The 20443-nt window shown below is 40.9% G+C and overlaps 2 protein-coding genes across 4 annotated transcripts; both read left to right on the top strand.

Moving 5' to 3' along the window:
* The first annotated feature begins 6675 nt into the window (after window positions 1-6675).
* LOC112237148 (OX-2 membrane glycoprotein-like) lies at window positions 6676-13153 on the top strand. 2 transcript variants are annotated; one of them, XM_042318181.1, is made up of 6 exons: window positions 6676-7742; window positions 7886-8227; window positions 9033-9122; window positions 9255-9359; window positions 10076-10174; window positions 12036-13153. In XM_042318181.1, exons 1-6 carry the CDS (start codon window positions 7703-7705, stop codon window positions 12092-12094), a joined length of 735 nt encoding a protein of 244 aa, XP_042174115.1. In that variant the 5' UTR covers window positions 6676-7702; the 3' UTR covers window positions 12095-13153. The 2 variants fall into 2 exon arrangements, with proteins under 2 accessions (XP_042174115.1, XP_042174114.1); XM_042318180.1 differs by having other exon boundaries at window positions 6680-7742; window positions 9033-9359.
* Window positions 13154-13209: 56 nt separating this feature from the next.
* On the top strand, window positions 13210-20434 carry LOC112237155 (OX-2 membrane glycoprotein). Of its 2 annotated transcripts, none has more exons than XM_024405767.2 (6): window positions 13210-13501; window positions 18698-19033; window positions 19222-19527; window positions 19612-19647; window positions 19743-19836; window positions 19916-20434. In XM_024405767.2, exons 1-6 carry the CDS (start codon window positions 13447-13449, stop codon window positions 20016-20018), a joined length of 930 nt encoding a protein of 309 aa, XP_024261535.2. In that variant the 5' UTR covers window positions 13210-13446; the 3' UTR covers window positions 20019-20434. The 2 variants fall into 2 exon arrangements, with proteins under 2 accessions (XP_024261535.2, XP_042174113.1); XM_042318179.1 differs by having other exon boundaries at window positions 19930-20433.
* The last annotated feature ends 9 nt before the right edge of the window (window positions 20435-20443 follow it).

Below are 20443 nucleotides of genomic sequence, written 5' to 3'. Positions count from 1 at the left end.
ATTTAATGTACAATTTTGTAAGCTTGCCTTGCTAATATTTGCCATGCAATGCAGATGAAGTAACGTAGCTAGCGAACTGTTTTCTTGCTTATTGTGCAGTACTATTGCGCGTACTAAATGTACAATAAAAATTTAAAAAATGCTCCATGTTCTCCATAGTAAAAGTAAAATGTACTGTCCGTATCATACACAGTTACTGGTCCCAGAGAACCAACATCACGTTTTGTACCAGCAGAGGGTGCACAAGTATCATACACATTTAATGGTCCCAGAGACCAGCATGACTAAGGAAATTACAATTTAAAAAATGGCGTCTAAAGAAGCTTTCCACTGAGCTGAAATAAATAAATTAGGAATAAAATATTACATTCACAGAAAACAATGTAAACTTAAACAAAAAAAAGATTACTAATATCGCTCCTCTTCAGGTCTTTCAGTAAGGAAACAGTAGCACAATATATATCTGACCGACCAAAAGGTACAGACAGTGAACCCAGAGTCACACTACGTCGCTAATTCCAATGTGACATCAAACTGTAAAAGCCGAAAGTCAGACACTAGCAAGGCTCAGACCAACATGGAAGAGTTGCCGTTGTTTATAAAAAGTGTTTCTTTATAATGTGGAAATCCCCCATATCACACACTCACAAACTGAAATCATATGAGTGTACAATCAATTAGTGAGAGAGTGCCTGAAACATAACATTAATTTGTATAGATCTGTATGAATCATGGCAAAGGTGCTTCCTGTTTCAGTCATGTCTTTGGTCACGTTTGGGTGAGTAAAAAACAGCTAATGATTGGTTGACAATAGAGCCTCCCACCATGCAGGTTATTGCTGCAGGATGAAGTTGGTGAAGGGTAACTGCAAAAAAGTTTAAGTTAATGCAGTCGACATGTAGGCGAAAGTCAGATAATTTTGATCCCCATAATGCAACACACTTCGATTTGGTGATGGTCACCGACTTAACAAAAGTCATCCGCTTGATTGCACCCTGTGTGTTCGAGATGGCGACGATGAGTATGATGTGTCTCCTCTAACGCCCCTTCCCTGAAAATCTCACTTATCTTCATGTACTTCAGTAATAACTGGTTGGTACATTTTTTTTTGCCGCTAAACAGTCTCCATATATACTTCCATTCATTTTTTTTAAAAAAAAAATCTGGTACCGGGGACCTTCAGACGAGTCTTGTGAGCGTCCTAGAGCAGAGAAAAATCAACCAACATGTAAGTGTTCAACTTTCCCCCGAGGTCTAACCTTTTCACCTTTCATATTAGTGTGTAGCCAAAACTGTTAAAACTATAGACAGAGGTTGGCAGATCGGCTGTACCAATCCAAGACGTCCCAAGCAAAACGGAGAACATGAGAGTCTCATCTTTCCATAGAGGGGTCCTAATAATTTGTAGGCCAAACCATTCAGACTACTGACGGTTTTGTGAGAAGATGTTTTGGGATGTCTCATGGTCTGACAAACATTGCTTTGTACACATGCTTCAAACATCTGAAAACACAATATTTTTGGTTTAATAAAAATATATTTCACAGTGGTTTAGATTATTCTCTACACTAAACATTGCTTGTTAAGTCACAAACTGAAATTAGGTGAACTACTAGAATTTTAGCAACCAGGAAATGGGTATTTCTGCGTATTGCACCTTTAAGTGTAGAATTGCAGGAAAATGGTTCAAATGCAAAAGATTTCTAGCCAGACATCTTTCTTGACAGACATGGGATTCGAACCAGCAACCCTCCAGTTGCTGGCCTGCCTTCTCTACACCAACCGGTCAATCGCGATCGAATGGTCAATCTCCAAGGCATTCCTAGTCGATCACCAAACATTTCTGTAAAATAAACTGTGATAAAGCCTTGCCTTCCTATTTTTTTTCTTCATTTCACACCGATGGCGGTAGGTGCACTTGATTCAGCAGCCCTAGAAGGTAGAACTCCACCTACCAGGCAGGCCCAAAGAGCAAATCAAGTGCACCTATAGGGCTACCGCTGTCCAATCAGATAGCTCAGATCACTGTGTCTGCAGTTTCCTTGACTCAGAAAAGGTTGTTGACCACTGCTCTAGGTTAACTACAGTTTTACCAGAGCAGTCTAGTCATCAGATAAGGAGCGCCTCCTGTAAGTATCTTTCTGACTGCGTATCCTTCCTGGATTTGGAATCAGCATATTTGTTTATTAGAATCCCCATTAGATTTTGCAGAGGCAGCAGCTACTCTTCCTGGGGTCTGCAAAAAACACACAAAACATGTCACAAAGTACTAAAAGGCAAGGACAGTCACATACATTTTTTTTAAAGCATAACCCTGAGGTTGTGAGTGGACAGAGTACTGTACTAAACCTCCAGCCCAGATGGTTCCTCTTTCATTTGACTCTTTTCTACAGTAAACCTGACTCAGACCTCCTGTTGGGCCACATAGCTAAGCTACTTGGTACAATTATAGAATGTTTTTCAATTGTGGGAACAAAGTCATGATGCAACAAAGTAATGAATCTCCTTGGCATGACGGGCATGACCACGACCCCTAACACCGGAGAGAGACTCAGGACCAGCATCGGGGGAACTTCCTGCTGACTCAATTACCAGAATCGCACATACTTTAGGCATCTGAGAAGCATGTGGTGAAAACTGTAAACCTCTATGACACACATACTACTGTAATAGATTTAAAATCTCTAATAAAATCCTCACCCTATTCCCATAACATGGAGTCATCATTTCCCACATTGTAAAACGTTTAATTATGTAAATTGACTGAAATGTATGCAGCTATTCTTGTTACAGTTGTATTTTATGTTCTTATCTTTTAGGCCTATGAATTAAGTATAGGCATGTTTAGCTTCTGGGGTGGAGCATTTAGCAGGCAATTGGTTTGGAACTTGCTATGGTTATTAAAGTACTCTGGCCAGTCCCAACATCAGGGTTATGCATTAAAAAACATTTTTAAAAAGAGGGCAGCAAAAATACATCAAAACACAGCAATCATTCAACAAACAACAATTATCCATGACCCAGGCCGTCTACTTTATTCTCTTGCATCGTCTGATTGTGTCCAGAATTTTCTATCCATACTTTTTTCTGTACCTTATGCTGGAAATGCTACATTAATTGATAAAAAGAAAGATGTATACTTCAGAAAGTGTATTGTCTGTCTTCAGTGTCTGTGTTTCTAGATTTAAACATTGAGATGCAGCTGGAGTCATCCTCTGGTTGAGTGAGACAGCTTCACATGTATCAATGTCACCACAGTAACACGAGACCACACCAGCCAACCAGAATATGAGGCAGGTACTTCCCAAGATAAAATGAAAATGTTTTGTTCAGATTAAAAACACATTGCTGCTCTATTTCTCCTTTCAGGGGTTTCTATGGCAACTACACACATCCATTTGGCACCATACAGTGTTTTGACACTGTAAACTCTGACATATGCATACCCTGAGGGTCCGTGTCAGCTGTGGTGCAGCATCATACTGTATTTCCTGATGGACCTGTGAATCGAACCAGCAACCATCTAGTTACTGGTCCACCTCTCTAACTCTAGGCTACCTACAGTTCTACCAGATGACTCAGTACACATTTCAACACAATCACAGGATATCAAAGTTTACAGTAGCTTAGTCATCAGATAAGGAGTGGCTACTGTAAGTATCATTCTGACTAGAGGTCGACAGATTAATCAGAATGACCAATTAATTAGGGCGGATTTCAATAACAATCGGAAATCGGTATTTTTGGACACCGATTTTGCCGATTTTTTACACCTTTATTTAATCTTTATTTAACTAGGTAAGTCAGTTAAGAACACATTCTTATTTTCAATGACTGCCTAGGAACGGTGGGTTAACTGCCTCGTTCAGGGGCAGAATGACAGATTTTCACCTTGTCAGCTCGGGGGATCCAATCTTGCAACATTACAGTTAACTAGTCCAACGCAATAACGACCTGCCTCTTGTTGCACTCCACAAGGAGACTGCCTGTTACACGAATGCAGTAAGCCAAGGTAAATTGCTAGCTAGCATTAAACTAGTCTTATAAAAAACAATCAATCAATCATAATCACTAGTTAACTACACATGGTTGATGATATTACTGGATATTATCTGGATATTATCACCGCTCAGTCAGATACTTAGATACTTGTATGCTCAGTCAGATTATATGCAACGCAGGACACGCTAGATAATATCTAGTAATATCATCAACCATGTGTAGTTAACTAGTGATTATGATTGATTGATTGTTTTTATAAGATAAGTTTAATGCTAGCTAGCAATTTACCTTGGCTTACTGCATTTGCGTAACAGGCAGTTTCCTTGTGGAGTGGAACAAGACCTCTTTATTGCGTTGGACTAGTTAACTGTAAGGTTGCAAGATCGTTTTGCCCCTGAACGAGGCAGTTAACCCACCGTTCCTAGGCCGTCATTGAAAATAAGAATGTGTTCTTAATTGACTTGCCCAGTTAAATAAAGGTAAAACAAAGGTGTAAAACAAAACAAAAATTGGCCAAATCGCTGCCCAAAAATACAGATTTCCGATTTTAAAGTTTTCATAACATCGGCCCTAATTAAATCGGCCATTCCAATTAAATCGGTCGACCTCTAGTTATGACATTAGCTTCTAGTGATAAATTCAGATCTTTCAGTTTCACCTTTTCTATAATGCCTTCTGGATACAAGACTCTTGGATACAAGACTCTGGGGCAGTGGTCATGTTGCGAAGTTCTCCTTTTGCTTTGACATGTGGGAACAAAGTTACTCACTGCACATGACCCTTACCACCAGTCTGGTCTCATAGATATAACATAGTAAATGTAACGGATGTGAAACGGCTAGCTTAGTTAGCTGTGGTGCGCGCTAAATAGCGTTTAGATCGGTGACGTCACTTGCTCTGAGACCTTGAAGTAGTGGTTCCCCTTGCTCTGCAAGGGCCGTGGCTTTTGTGGAGCGATGGGTAACGATGCTTCGTGGGTGACTGTTGTTGATGTGTGCAGAGGGTCCCTGGTTTGCGCCTGGGTATGGGCGAGGGGACGGTCTAAAGTTACTGTTACATAAAGCTAAATCCAGGACACTCAATATAGAATGATATGTTAGGTTTGGTATGGTTACATAAGACAGATGGTTACTTAATGCAAAAATGTATAACACAAACGTCTCATCACAGACAACTTTAGCATTTTAGCTAACCCTCCAAACCTTCCCCTAACCTTAACCTTAATGCCTAACCTAGCTAACATTAGCCAGCCAGCTAATGTTAGCTACCTAGCTAAGATTTGTAACATATCACATGTTCTGCAAATTCGTAACATATTGTGTGTTTTGCAAATTCATTACATATTGTACTTTATAGGTTACCCAGCTAGCTAATGTTAGCCACCTAGCTAGAATTCATAACATATCATACGAATTGTAATTCGTAACATATCATACGAATTGACTTTGGTAACATATTGTCACACCCTGACCTTAGAGATCCTTTTTATGTCTCTATTTTGGTTTGGTCAGGGCGTGAGCATTCTATGTTTTCTATTTCTTTGTGTTTGGCCGGGTATGGTTCTCAATCAGGGACAGCTGTCTATCGTTGTCTGATTTGGAACCATACTTAGGTGCCATTTTTCCCACCGGTGTTTGTGGGAGGTTGACTTTCTTTATGGCACTTTGCTGTTGAGCTTCACATTTTTTTTGTCAGCGTCATTTTGATCATTAAAAGATAATGTACGCTCACCACGCTGCACCTTGGTCCTCTCCTTTCATCAGTCGTGACACATATCATACGAAATAGGTGATGGATATCCACAAATGAATACATACTGAACGGATCACACTCAATGGAGGTTTCAGATTTACATACAGGATAATATAAACTGCTGGTTGCACCCCAGAACAGCATATCCAAATGATAAGCATTGAGTGACAAATCTGTAAATTCCAATGACACACAAGTAATTACCTTGAAACTATTTTCTAGTCATTAGCTCATACAGTAAAATCCTCACCCTCTTCCCAACAACATGGAGTCACTATTATAAGCAGCCTTGCTTTGGAACTAGCTGTGGTTATAATAGCCTTAAAAATGCCTTTGTGGTTGCCTTCAAGTTTTTGTTCGACAAAATCTACCAGCTACTCAGATTTTTTACAAGACAAAATGTGTTTTTTTTTGCGCTAGAATTACACCAAAACACACACAAAAAACAGATGAGCATGCTTTGTAACTGTTTTATTAGTAAGAAGCAATGTGGTATATTGTTTAATTTCATTTTTTTGTGACCTTAGTCTTTCTTTCTTTTTGTTTTGAATTTTACCCCATTTTCTCCCCAATTTCGTGGTATCCAATTGCTAGTAGTTACTATGTTGTAACATCACTTCAACTCCCGTACAGGCTCGGGAGAGACAAAGGTCGAAAGCCATGCGTCCTCCGAAACACAACCCAACCAAGTCGCACTGCTTAACACAGCGTGCATCCAACCCGAAAGCCAGCCGCACCAATGTGTCGGAGGAAACACCGTGCACCTGGCGACCTGGTTAGCGCTAGGCCAATTGTGCACTGCGCCCGGACCGCCACAGGAGTCACTAGTGCGCGATGAGACAAGGATATCCCTACCGGCCAAACCCTCCCTAACCCGGACGACGCTAGGCCCCAATTGTGCATCGCCTCCCGGTCCCGGTCGCGGCCGGCTGAGACAGAGCCTGGGCTTGAACCCAGAGTCTCTGGTGGCACAACTAGCACACCATCCGGGAGGCCCACCTCCGTATTTTAACCAAAAGATGAGACAAACAAAATTCCCTGCCCCTTTAAGGACGGGAGATTACCGCGGTAACGTGACTCTAGTCAGTCTGATATTTAGAAGCGTTGTTTTCTCTTCCCTAGCAGTTGAAACTCAAACATACAAAATCAACCTAGCTTGTGAACAAAACAATGTAAATAGCCAAGAAACACACGGACTAGTTGTAACTTCAATAGTATTTTTTTCCAAGTAAATTAGAGCAATTATTTATGCCTTGTACACAGAGTATGGAAATGTATCTTTCACTCCGCTCTTCACGTGAGAAAGGCCTGTAGCCAGGCAGTGTTGCAGCGCGAGGTGGAATAGGCTATTTAAGAGTTGTAGTTCTTTGACTTTGTGCGATTAATTTACCAGCTATGAAACAAAACGGCAGAAATACTCTGAAAACAGCTGCTGCAGCATTTATTTAACTATACATGTGATCATACTTGACATTTTTTTAAATTCACAAATGCGAGTGAAATGCTCGCACTGTGGAGCCATGACAACCCGTCAACATGGCTGGTGAAGTAGACATCTTTACCCGCAAATGCCAAAATCTGCACACAGATGGCGGGTGTTAATTTTTGGCCCTGTATATCAACTATAAAGACATGCAGTATTTTTCACATTTCTGGTTATATTTAGTGCAGCTACAGTATGACATTAAGCTTATTGTGAGCCACACATAAATACTAGAACAAACTCGTTTCTTCCATAGAAATGTAATCACTTACTCATTCTAGTTCCGTGATAACTTCATTCTCGATGTTTATTCTACAGTATGTCACATTGGTTACCGGAAACAAAGGGTTACTTTAATGTTACTAACTCCCAACACCAGCAGCTATAACTTTCACTTTCACTCACCAATATTTAAAGGTCCAACGCCAGAAACAGAATGATCTTGTTACCATTCACCCGCTGAGAATGAACACTTACCTAATTATCTTATGCGTGCTGTCTGAAGGTACGTTATTTTCCATGGATCTGACCAGTTGATTCTGCTCGTATATGATAAAGGAACATTTCCCACTTTTGACAGGCCATTGATTTTTTTGTAAGGCTAAACTTTTTTTATTTACCTGTTAACATTCCATCTTCCATTTCTAGCCGTCTCTGTCAACGTCGTATCTAGAGGAGACACCAGTGTTGACTTCAATGCCGACGCATCATATACCTGCACCCATGCGGACCCAACAGGTGTGCTGCAAGTCACCTGGCAGAGGCTGTTCAAAGACGACTCGGTGGAGAATCTGGCCACCTACAGCAAGCGGTTTGGAGCTCAAATCATAGACCCGCACCGAGGCAAGGTGGTTTTCACGGAGGCATCTCTCAACTCGACGTCTATTACCGTGAAGAACGTAACATGGTCGGACGACGCCTGCTATATTTGTTCCTTCAATGTTTACCCGAGTGGTTCAATAAGCAAGCAGACGTGTCTTACCGTTCAAGGTTAGTCAACTAATTAACTCATTTACTAGTTACTAATTAATTAACGAACTGCTCAACTAATTATCCAACCCTTGATTAGGCCTAGTTGAATCAGGTGTGCTAGTAGTATAGGAGCCTAAAAAGTCTCTGGGGGTATTCTTGGAGAGAATCATTTTGGGAAAACACTGTTATACAGTATTCATAAAGTTTTAACAATACATATATGCTTCACAACTAATTTATGAGCAAAATCATACATTAGCAGAGATGCTGTAATATGTTTTACAGTACTATTTTCCTTACTGTAAAGACATTTTACAGCATACTTGCAGTAAATGTAAATGGATGCTGTAATGTTTTACAGTAAGGAAAATGGTACTGTAAAGCAAAATTACAGTATTAAGATGCCAACTCTGGTGTCAGGATATTGCTGCAAATTTACAGCGAAATTCTACCTGAAATATACATTTAAGAAAACCAACACATTTATGGTGTAATGCTATGGATCTTACAGTTTTTTACTGTTGAAATGACAGACACGTCTTACAGTGGGACCTTTGCTAAGGCATGATTTCTGAATCATACAGTATGGTTCTAAGGGTTTATTATGGGTTTATTAAGCCTTTCTAACCAAAATATGAAATGGAATTATGACTTCTCAGATTTATTGTGTTGACTGTCTTGTCCTAGACTTTTAAACCTCGCCCTCTGCGCCACAGGATTCATTTGGCTGTCATTGTAAATAATAATTTATTCTTAATTGACCTGCTTTGTAAAATAAATTAAATCAATATTAGCTAATATTCCCTGTTTCATCTATTCAAAGGTGTATCTGAAGTGAGAGCCACAATGCAAAAAGTCCCCAGCACTGAACCTAAAGCAGACATGGAAGTTGTGGTCAGCTGCTCTGCCACAGGTAAACCAGCACCTTGGATCCAATGGAACTTATCTGCTGCAGCACTCATAAAGACACCTAACAACTGGACTGTCATTAACAAAGACCAAACTGTCACAGCCAATAGCAACATCACCCTCCAACTATTGCCAGGTTCAGAGGGATACGTGGACTGTATCGTAAACAATGGGATGAGGACACAGAGACACGAGCGGGTCCTGCTTCCTATTCTCCCTGGAGAGAGGGAGGTTGAAGAGGGTACGTAATGTTGACGTGTCATATACTTTTAGACCATACTCTTTTACCGTGTCAGTACAGAACGGTTCAACTTGAAAACAACATTGAGAAAAGATCATCCCCAATGACGTTGGGATAGCCTAGTGAACCAGCCAGATCATGCGACAGCTCACTATTCTAACATTCCAACAGAATGGTGAGCACAATAAGATAAGGCTGGTTGCAAGAGCCTAATGTTGTGATGCTAGTAGTGCTGTTATCTAATCTCACCAGTTAAGTTTCACTTTGAGTACTGTGGTAAAGAATCATGAGTATACTCCCTGTAGAGTCAGGTGTTTTATTGAGTTCTGGGTAGTTTCCTGCCCCTCAGGGAAGCTAAATGAAGGATGGATGATATGTTAAAGGGTGAAATCCATATCAACATGCTATTCAAACAGACTTCTTTGGAAAGAGGATGTACAATTCCCAGCTTCCTCTTATCAAGAAATGGATCTCTCCAAATGCATGATCACGGCAATTTCATAGAGGCGGCAGGTAGCCTAGTGGTTGGAGCGTTGTGCCAGTAACTGAAAGGTTGCTGAATCAAATCCATGAGCTGACAAAGTACAAATCTGTGCTTCTGCCCCTGAACAAGGAAGTTAACCCACTGATCCTAGGCCGTGATTGTAAATAAGAATTTGTTCTTAACTGACTTGCCTAGTTAAATAAAAAAAATAAAAAAATGTTTCACCTTCCAGATGACAAGAGGACATCCCCGTGGGCGGTTGGCATTCCAGTGTTCCTAATCGTCTCCATTTTAGTCATCTGCGGCAGTGTCATGCTTCAAAAGAGAAAAGGTGAGTCAGCACAAGATTATCTGATGTCCCTTTGTCAGTCTGGTTTGCTTAACAGTCATGAGAGACTACTAGATGTAATAACACCTTAGAAAGACCAACTGAGTGAAGGTCTAATCAGAACCATAGTATATCATTCTCTCTCTCTCTCTCTCTCTCTATATATATATATATATATATATATATATATATATATGTGTGTATGTGTCTCTGGCTTTATGAAATAAACTGTGTGAAGTATCAGCTGTGGGCGAGTCATGTCTTAGAGCTCTAGAATGGTTACTGATAAAGTGTACAGTCCATTCAGAAAGTATTCAGACCCCTTCCTCTTTACCACATTTTTTTACATTACAGCCTTATTCTAAAATTGATTAAATCGTTTTTTCCCCCTTCATCAGTCTACACACAATACCCCATAATGACAAAACGAAAACAGGTTTTTAGAAATATTTGCAAATGTATAAAAAAACAAAAACAACAGATACCTTATTTACATAAGAATTCAGACCCTTTGCTATGAGACTTGAAATTGAGCTCCGGTGCATCCTGTTTCCATTAATTATACTTTAGATCTTTCTACAACTTGATTGGAGCCCACCTGTGGTAAATTCAATTGATTGGACATGATTTGGAAATGCACACACCTGTTTATATAAGGTCCCACAGTTGACAGTGCATGTCAGAGCAAAAATCAAGCCATAAGGTTGAAGGAATTGTCCGTAGAGCTCCGAGACAGGAATGTGTCAAGGCACAGATCTGGGGAAGGGTAGCAAAAAATGTCTGCAGCATTGAAGGTCCCCAAGAACACAGTGGCCTCCACCATTCTTAAATGGAAGATGTTTGGAACCATCAAGGCTCTTCCTAGAGCTGACCGACCAGCCAAACTAAGCATTTGGGGGAGAAGGGCCTTGATCAGGGAGGTGACCAAGAACCCGTTGGTCACTCTGACAGAGCTCCAGAGCTCCTCTGTGGAGATGGGAGAACCTTCCAGAAGTACAACCATCTCTGTAGCACTCCACCAATCAGACCTTTACGGTAGAGTGGCCAGACAGAAGCCACTCCTCAGTAAAAGACACATGAAAGTCCACTTGGAGTTTGACAAAAGGCACATAAAGGACTCACAAACCATGAGAAACAAGATTCTCTGGTCTGATGAAACAAAGATTGAACTCTTTGGCCTGAATGCCAAGCATTTTCCAGCGGCAGGGACTGGGAGACTAGTCAGGAAGGAGGGAAAGATGAATGGACAAAAGTAAAGAGATCCTTGATGAAAACCTGCTCCAGAACGTTCAGGACCTCAGACTAGGGTGAAGGTTCCCCTTTCAACAGCACAACGACCCTAAGCACACAGCCAAGACAATGCAGGTGTGTCTTCGGGACAAGTCTCTGACTGTCCTTGAGTGGCCCAGCCAGAGCCCGGACTTGAACCAGGTCGAAATTCTCTGGAGAGACCTGGAAATAGCTGTGCAGTGACGCTCCCCATCCAACCTAACAGAGCTTGAGAGGATCTGAAGAGAAGAATGGAAGAAACTCCCCAAATACAGGTGTGCCAAGCTTGCAACGTCATACCCAAGAAGACTTGAGGCTGTAATCGCTGCCAAAGGTCCTTCAGCAAAGTACTGAGTAAAGGGTCTGAATACTTAAAAAATATATATATTTACAAACATTTATAAAAACCTGTTTTTGCTTTGTCATTATGGAGTATTGTGTGTAGATTGATGAGGGGGGGGGGAACATTGTCATCCATTTTAGAATAAGGCTGTAACAAAATGTAGAAAAAGTCAAGGGGTCTGAATACTTTCTGAATGCGCTGTATGTCTTTACTCCCTACAGTAAAGTCTAACCTTCACGTTCTCTCTGGCAGGTTACAGGCAAGCAGCAACCACAGCAGACGAGCAGGACGCTTTTGGGGAAAGTGTGTAAATGTTTGTCTGTGTTGATTGCTATACTTGTGTACTTTAGCTGACAGAGGTTTTTATTGAGCATCGGAGCGCTGTTGGTATTTAGAGTTCGGTTGCAGAAGAGCCCAGTTCCTCAAGAGATGAGATCCACTAACACGTCTCAACCAGACTACTAATCCATCTTTAGAATATTACAGTATATTCTAATTGTATGACAAAGATCATATTAAATGCATGGCGACTAGCAAGATACAGTACTACTATTCATGAATGAGGATGAGACTGTCTGGGAGTCTTGGGAGCATGAACAGTGTGCAGGCCTTCCTGTTCTTTATTAGTATTCTTTATTAGCCCAGCTCCTACGTTTAGAAGGATGTGGTTATGACAAACATTTCTAATGAGACAGGTAGATGCAATGTGTACTAGATATATTGAACCTTTTTGAGTTGTCAGAGTCACATTTCTTCCCCAGTCATATGTAAGCTAATTTATACCTGCATCATACATTACATAATGTCACTAATACTGTTTTTTGTTTTGAAATTGCATTTTAGTTTTGAGAGATGAGGTTTGTCAGTGAGGAAATACAATATAATCTATTAGAACACAGCACCACCTACAGTTGACTTTCACGCACCAGGAAGAAGACGGGAAAATATCCTTCTATTTAATTTAACTTGAATCTATTTAAATATGATGCACTTGTTTATGCTGTTATTATTACATACAGTACCTATAGTAATACAGATACAGGGATGTTTTACCTCCTTTATATCAATGCAATGTATGAATGTATTTCAGCCCTGAACATATAATGGTGATAACAATGTTTTGCACTTTGATTGTTTGATATACTGTACCTTGATTTAAGTGTATCAAGTTTTAGTTCCTGTTTGTATTTATTCTGATCATGGATGTTGCTTGTTGTGTTTGACCCCACTTGATGTGACAGTTTATAACTCAGGTTATTATTCTCGCTTGATCTGTACAAAGTTTTAGATTGCTTTAGATTCAAAAGCATTCTTTAAATGTATTGTGTTCTCCCCCGTTTGATAAAACTATACGCTGTATTTAAAAAATCGCCCATCGTCACCTTGTTTTATGTTACTCACCATTTAAAATCAGGGCTACTTTGTTATAGCTCAGTTTACAGTAACATCACAATCAGGACTAGGTTGTTTAATAGCGCTGCACCAGACTCCCTTGGCTATGTGGGTAATATGTCAGCTCCTATCTGTTTTAAGAAGAGTTCAACTAATTCACCTTCTCAACTAAAACCGGTGATACACCAGCAGAGTTTACTTTCACTTTCAGTGTAGGAGGGTCCGTATGTGATAGGCCCATTCAAATCTTTGAGGGAAAATCATTTTCACCATGGCTCCTGCACTCCACAACTACCTGTTTATTCAGCTAATAGTCCTCCCTAAAGGTGAGTTATATCAGTTTTATGCATGATCTACTGCATTAGTCCGCTTTTTATTTTAATTGATGAAGTGCTTTCAAATCAAATCAAAGTTTATTTGTGACGTGCGCCGAATACAACAGGTGTAGTAAACCTTACAGTGAAATGCTTACTGACAGGCTCTAACCAACAGTGCCATTTTAAGTTTTAAAAAAGTATTAAGTGAACAATAGATAAGTCAATAAATAAAAAATAACAGTTGCGAGGCTATATACAGGCACCAGTTAGTCGGGCTGATTGAGGTAGAATGTACATGTATGTGTGGCGGGACCCAATTAGCCCGAATAACCGGTGCCCCCGCACATTGGCTACCCGGACTATCTGCATTGAGGTAGTATGTGCATAAATGTATAGTTAAAGTGACTATGCATATATGATAAACAGAGTAGCAGCAGCGTAAAAAAAACCAGCCACCCCAGTCAGACTGTTCTCTCTCCTACCACATGGCAAGCTGTTCTCTCTCCTACCACATGGCAAGCTGTTCTCTCTCCTACCACATGGCAAGCTGTTCTCTCTCCTACCACATGGCAAGCTGTTCTCTCTGCTACCACATGGTAGCGCTTGCCATGTGGTAGGAGAGAGAACAGTCTGACTGGGGTGGCTGGGTTAACCCTATATATTTCAATACACTGCATTCATTATTTAATTTATCTTCCACTATACAGATATACAAATATGTACAGATTAATGACATTATGAATGTAGTGAAAGTCACTGTATAAACTGTATAGTGTAGTGAAAGTCACTGTAAACTGTAAACCAAAGGCCTCCTATATACTGTAACACTTTCTATGAATCCCATATGCATGATGCATTATACAGCATTATATATGTACTCATAATGCACTATGATAGGTTAATAATGCTGTATAAGCATAGTTGTAGACACATAAAGACTCATTAAGTCTCTTAATTCAGTACACCAATAGTCCTAATGCATTATAATTCTAACCATAATGACTTATTTTTTTATTTATTTCACCTTTATTTAACCAGATTGGCAAGTTGAGAACAAGTTCTCATTTACAATTGCGACCTGGCCAAGATAAAGCAAAGCAGTTCGACACATACAACAACACAGAGTTACACATGGAGTAAAACAAACATACAGTCAATAATACAGTAGAAACAAGTCTATATACGATGTGAGCAAATGAGGTGAGATAAGGGAGGTAAAGGCAAAAGAAAGGCCATCGTGGCAAAGTAAATACAATATAGCAAGTAAAACACTGGAATGGTAGATTTGCAGTGGAAGAATGTGCAAAGTAGAAATAAAAATAATGGGGTGCAAAGGAGCAAAATAAATAAATAAATACAGTAGGGGGAGAGGTAGTTGTTTGGGCTAAATTATAGATGGGCTATGTACAGGTGCAGTAATCTGTGAGCTGCTCTGACAGCTGGTGCTTAAAGCTAGTGAGGGAGATAAGTGTTTCCAGTTTCAGAGATTTTTGTAGTTCGTTCCAGTCATTGGCAGCAGATAACTGGAAGGAGAGGCGGCCAAAGAAAGAATTGGTTTTGGGAGTGAGCAGAGAGATATACCTGCTGGAGAGGTGGGTGATGCTATGGTGACCAGCGAGCTGAGATAAGGGGGGACTTTACCTAGCAGGGTCTTGTTGATGACATGGAGCCAGTGGGTTTGGCGACAAGTATGAAGCGAGGGCCAGCCAACGAGAGCGTACAGGTCGCATTGGTGGGTAGTATATGGGGCTTTGGTGGCAAAAAGGATGGCACTGTGATAGACTGCATCCAATATGTTGAGTAGGGTATTGGAGGCTATTTTGTAAATGACATCGCCGAAGTCGAGGATTGGTAGTATGGTCAGTTTTACAAGGGTATGTTTGGCAGCATGAGTGAAGGATGCTTTGTTGCAAAATAGGTAGCCAATTCTAGATTTAACATTGGATTGGAGATGTTTGATGTGGGTCTGGAAGGAGAGTTTACACCTAGGTATTTGTAGTTGTCCACGTATTCTAAGTCAGAGTCGTCCAGAGTAGTGATGTTGGACAGGCGGGCAGGTGCAGGCAGCGATCGGTTGAAGAGCATGCATTTAGTTTTACTTGTATTTAAGAGCAATTGGAGGCCACGGAAGGAGAGTTGTATGGCATTGAAGCTTGCCTGGAGGGTTGTTAACACAGTGTCCAAAGAAGGGCCAGAAGTATACAGAATGGTGTCGTCTGCGTAGAGGTGGATCAGAGACTCACCAGCAGCAAGAGTGACATCATTGATGTATACAGAGAAGAGAGTCGGTCCAAGAATTGAACCCTGTGGCACCCCCATAGAGACTGCCAGAGGTCGGACAACAGACCCTCTGATTTGACACACTGAACTCTATCAGAGAAGTAGTTGGTGAACCAGGCGAGGCAATAATTTGAGAAACCAAGGCTGTCGAGTCTGCCGATGAGAATGTGGTGATTGACAGAGTCAAAAGCCTTGGCCAGATCAATGAATACGGCTGCACAGTAATGTTTCTTATCGATGGCGGTTATGATATCGTTTAGGACCTTGAGCGTGGCTGAGGTGCACCCATGACCAGCTCTGAAACCAGATTGCATAGCAGAGAAGGTATGGTGAGATTCGAAATGGTCGGTAATCTGTTTGTTGACTTGGCTTTCAAAGACCTTAGAAAGGCAGGGCAGGATAGATATAGGTCTGTAACAGTTTGGGTCAAGAGTGTCCCCCCCTTTGAAGAGGGGGATGACCGCAGCTGCTTTCCAATCTTTGGGAATCTCAGACGACACGAAAGAGAGGTTGAATAGGCTAGTAATAGGGGTGGCAACAATTTCGGCAGATAATTTTAGAAAAAAAGGTTCCAGATTGTCTAGCCCGGCTGATTTGTAGGGGTCCAGATTTTGCAGCTCTTTCAGAACATCAGCTGACTGGATTTGGGAGAAGGAGAAATGGGGAAGGCTTGGGCGAGTTGCTGTAGGGGGTGCAGTGCTGTTGACCAGGGTAGGGGTAGCCAGGTGGAAAGCATGGCGTAGAAAAATGCTTATTGAAATTCTCAATTATAGTGGATTTATCAGTGGTGACAGTGTTTCCTATCTTCAGTGCAGTGGGCAGCTGGGCGGAGGTATTCTTATTCTCCATGAACTTTACAGTGTCCCAGAACTTTTTTGAGTTAGTGTTGCAGGAAGCAAATTTCTGCTTGAAAAAGCTAGCCTTGACTTTTCTAACTGCCTGTGTATATTGGTTTCTAGCTTCCCTGAACAGCTGCATATCACAGGGGCTGTTTGATACTAATGCAGAACGCCATAGGATGTTTTTGTGTTGGTTAAGGGCAGTCAGATCTGGGAAGAACCAAGGGCTATATCTGTTCCTGGTTCTGAATTTCTTGAATGGGGTATGCTTATTTAAGATGGTGAGGAAGGCATTTAAAAAAAAATAACCAGGCATCCTCTACTGATGTTATAATGTACAGCAACATAGTGTTCATAAATGCTGGTCACTTTGTCCTCAAGGATCATACAGCATTATAATGACCATCAGTGTGATGCATTACTAACCCATACTGCAGTCCTCAAGGATCATACAGCATTATAATGACCATCAGTGTGATGCATTACTAACCAATACTGGTCCTCAAGGATCATACAGCATTATAATGACCATCAGTCCTCAAGGATGATGCATTACTAACCAATACTGCAGTCCTCAAGGATCATACAGCATTATAATGACCATCAGTGTGATGCATTATTAAGTCCATACTGCAACCTCAAGGATCATACAGCATTATAATGACCATCAGTGTGATGCATTATTAATCCATACTGCAGTCCTCAAGGATCATACAGCATTATAATGACCATCAGTGTGATGCATTTTTATACATTTTTGTCAATGAGCAGCACATCATCTTTCTCATGGTGTGTTATAGAATACTTATTAGCCACTATAACAGGGGGACTCAACTACTATTTGAGGAGGTCCAGTCATACAACTTTCCGAGGTGACAAAGGTCTGGATGGATATTGTCATTTATCGGCATAGTAACAAACCCCAACCTCTACAACCCATGTGACCCCAAACTGTTCACAGCCCTCTTGTTGGTGGAGAGAACATTAAGAAGTTTTTAAGCTAATTTCCTGCAATTCTACACATTTTGCCATGTCTAATTTGTGTTCATATGATACTGTACCTGAGTGATTCAACAAAATGTCGGGCCCTTGGGGGTCAAGGCCCCTGGTTACTTAATCTGGCCATGACAACTACAAGATGTAGATAGCTGGTTAGCCTAACTTACCGATCTAATTGACTTGGGCAAGTAGTTGATCAACTGGATATGTCTGACAGGTTAGAAAGAGCTCTGTCAGGGAATGACATCAGAGGAAAACTGTCCTTGCACTACCAGATTTAGAAATTGCAGCTTGTAGATTCTACTATTGCAGCAATCAACAGCACTAAATTGAAAGCATGACTGAGTTCCTAAAAAGATCTCGGGACTCCGGTCCGTATTGACCCTGTTCTAGGTGTGGTTCCAGACCGCGGTCCGTATTGACCCTGTTCTAGGTGTGGTTCCAGACCGCGGTCCGTATTGACCCTGTTCTAGGTGTGGTTCCGGACCGCGGTCCGTATTGACCCTGTTCTAGGTGTGGTTCCGGACCGCGGTCCGTATTGACCCTGTTCTAGGTGTGGTTCCGGACCGCGGTCCACCAGTTGAGTATGGCTGCAGTATAAAGTCATCTTTGACTGCTTTAGGTGAAGTGATGAAATGCCTCATAATAAAGTGATTGTCTGCTTTCAGTAAAGTGAAACTTTCTACACATTTCAAGATGACATCACAAACATGTTTCATTCTGTCTCACTCTTCTTTATTCTAACAGTTGCATAACACAACGCTACGCATCGCAACACAACGCTACACAAAACAGCACTACAATACACTACACTACGCAACACAAATTGCCTCAAAGTCATACAATTGTCAATTTAGTTTAAAAAAGTTTAGAAAAGAAAAAGGCAAAGCCCTGTGCTATAAAATCCATAAATATATATTTTTAAAAAAATATGGCTTTTAGCTGATGCTTTTCTCCAAGAGACTTACATTTTTTTAATAATATGGGAATCAAACCCACAACACCACCATGCTCTACCAACTGAGTGTGTGTGTGTGAGAGTTGTAATATAGTAAGTATTAAGTAGTGTGTAACTGTCTTCATGCAGGGCTCTCTCATCTGGTGGGAACACAGCAGGTTGTCACGGCAACCCTGGGAGAAGATGCAGTCTTAACCTGTGAGCTCATGACACTCAAAGACGTGCGGCAAGTCACCTGGCAAAAAGTGACAACTGAGGCGAATGAAAATGTGGCCACCTACAGCAAACGCGGTTCCCATGTCAACCCACCTTTTCAGAGGAATGTGGAGTTTGAAGACGAGGGACTGCAGAACTGCTCTATCGTCATCAGAGGAGTGTCAAGAGGAGACGAGTCCTGCTACAAGTGTCTGTTTAACACCTATCCAGAGGGAGCTATCAGTGGAACCACCTGCCTCAAAGTCAATGGTAAAATGTGATAACATAATGTGCTGTAAATGACTGACCCAGAACAACTTCCTCAGAACTTCAAGCAGCCATTTTATCAGATCATACATCCAATGTCTTGAAACCATTTATCAAAATGGAATCATTTAGTAAATCATTTAAATGGAATCATTGTGGTCTCACTGTGAACTGTGTCTGTTGTTCTATAGAGCTGTATGGACCCTCACTCCTCATCACACAAACCAACAACAGTCACACCACTCTGTCCTGTTCTGCTACTGGACGACCTGTTCCTATAGTAACCTGGGATGACACAGACATTCTAGAAAATTCCACAATGGCCAATGTCACCCATCTCAATGGAACTGTCACGGTCACCATAACTTCCACGCTGGCAGCATTCAGTCTACCTGACAAAGACACCAGGGTTGGCTGTATGGTGTCACTGTTCTCTGGCGGTGTCACCAAGAACGTATCCATGGTTATTCCAGCTAGAACTCATGCTTCATTTCCTGGTGAGAAATGGTTCTGTACATGCCTACAGTAACAAACAACATGCTACTGTAACAATCAACATGTCTCTGTATGTTCTGTGATAGATGTACCTGAGGTCTCTGATGGTGACAGGATCAGAGGTAAGTCATTAATCTAATGACCACAACTAATCTCTGACACTTATCTGTGAACTGTATCGTTCTCATCCTGTCATCTTTCACATGTAACCCAACAGGGATTGGTGCAGTGATGGGTTCACTGTGTTTCATTGCTGTGTGCTGTGGAGCTGCTGTGGCACTGTGGTGCAAACTGAGAAATACAACAAGAAGGTAAGTTTTACTGTTCAGATGACAGAGAGAAAATACTGTATTACTTTGACATTGTTTTTGTAAGTTTGACCATCTTTAGCCCAAATCCCACAGCCAATGACAGAGAACAGGAAGAACCATCAACACTCAACCCTCAAAATGATGACCCTGAAACAAGTAAACAGTGTTTGTACTTACTGTAGGTAATAGATTAGAAAACATTGAATTGCTTTTCAGTATCAAATGTCCTCCCTGGAGAATATGTAACTGTAAATACCCACAAAGCAGTTATATCAGTACACTACTACAACATGATCTGACTCTGATCAGTATCATTGATGTTAATATCTTTCAGGACCACAACAATATCCAGTACATTCTAAATGTGTTAGTACAACCTTATTGGATCATCCTGGTAGAGTGGTAGTCATGGTGACCGCATACATGCAAATGAGTTGCATTTGTTGCATTGCTGCATTGTTGTTCCAGTGTGTTATATTTTGTATTTATTAGGGAACCCCATTAGCTGCTACTCTTCCTGGGTCCAAACATATTACAGTACTTACATTACATATAAAACAGTACATCATATAACATTATTACACCACTACATCTCTACAATACAACA

The sequence above is a fragment of the Oncorhynchus tshawytscha genome, unplaced genomic scaffold, assembly GCF_018296145.1.
Source record: "Oncorhynchus tshawytscha isolate Ot180627B unplaced genomic scaffold, Otsh_v2.0 Un_contig_3761_pilon_pilon, whole genome shotgun sequence".
Lineage (NCBI taxonomy): Eukaryota > Metazoa > Chordata > Actinopteri > Salmoniformes > Salmonidae > Oncorhynchus > Oncorhynchus tshawytscha.
Note: the sequence above shows the minus strand (reverse complement) of the source record. Positions and strands in the feature narration are given on the sequence as shown.

Excerpts from the sequence above, each read along its gene's own strand:
- LOC112237148 (XM_042318180.1), top strand. The coding sequence starts at position 7,703 with ATGAACACTTACCTAATTATCTTATGCGTGCTGTCTGAAG. Across the intron at positions 9,360-10,075 it reads AGAGAGGGAGGTTGAAGAGG|ATGACAAGAGGACATCCCCG; the intron begins GTACGTAATGTT and ends TTCACCTTCCAG. Across the intron at positions 10,175-12,035 it reads CATGCTTCAAAAGAGAAAAG|GTTACAGGCAAGCAGCAACC; the intron begins GTGAGTCAGCAC and ends TCTCTCTGGCAG.
- LOC112237155 (XM_024405767.2), top strand. The coding sequence starts at position 13,447 with ATGGCTCCTGCACTCCACAACTACCTGTTTATTCAGCTAATAGTCCTC. Across the intron at positions 13,502-18,697 it reads GCTAATAGTCCTCCCTAAAG|GGCTCTCTCATCTGGTGGGA; the intron begins GTGAGTTATATC and ends GTCTTCATGCAG. Across the intron at positions 19,837-19,915 it reads CTGAGAAATACAACAAGAAG|CCCAAATCCCACAGCCAATG; the intron begins GTAAGTTTTACT and ends GACCATCTTTAG.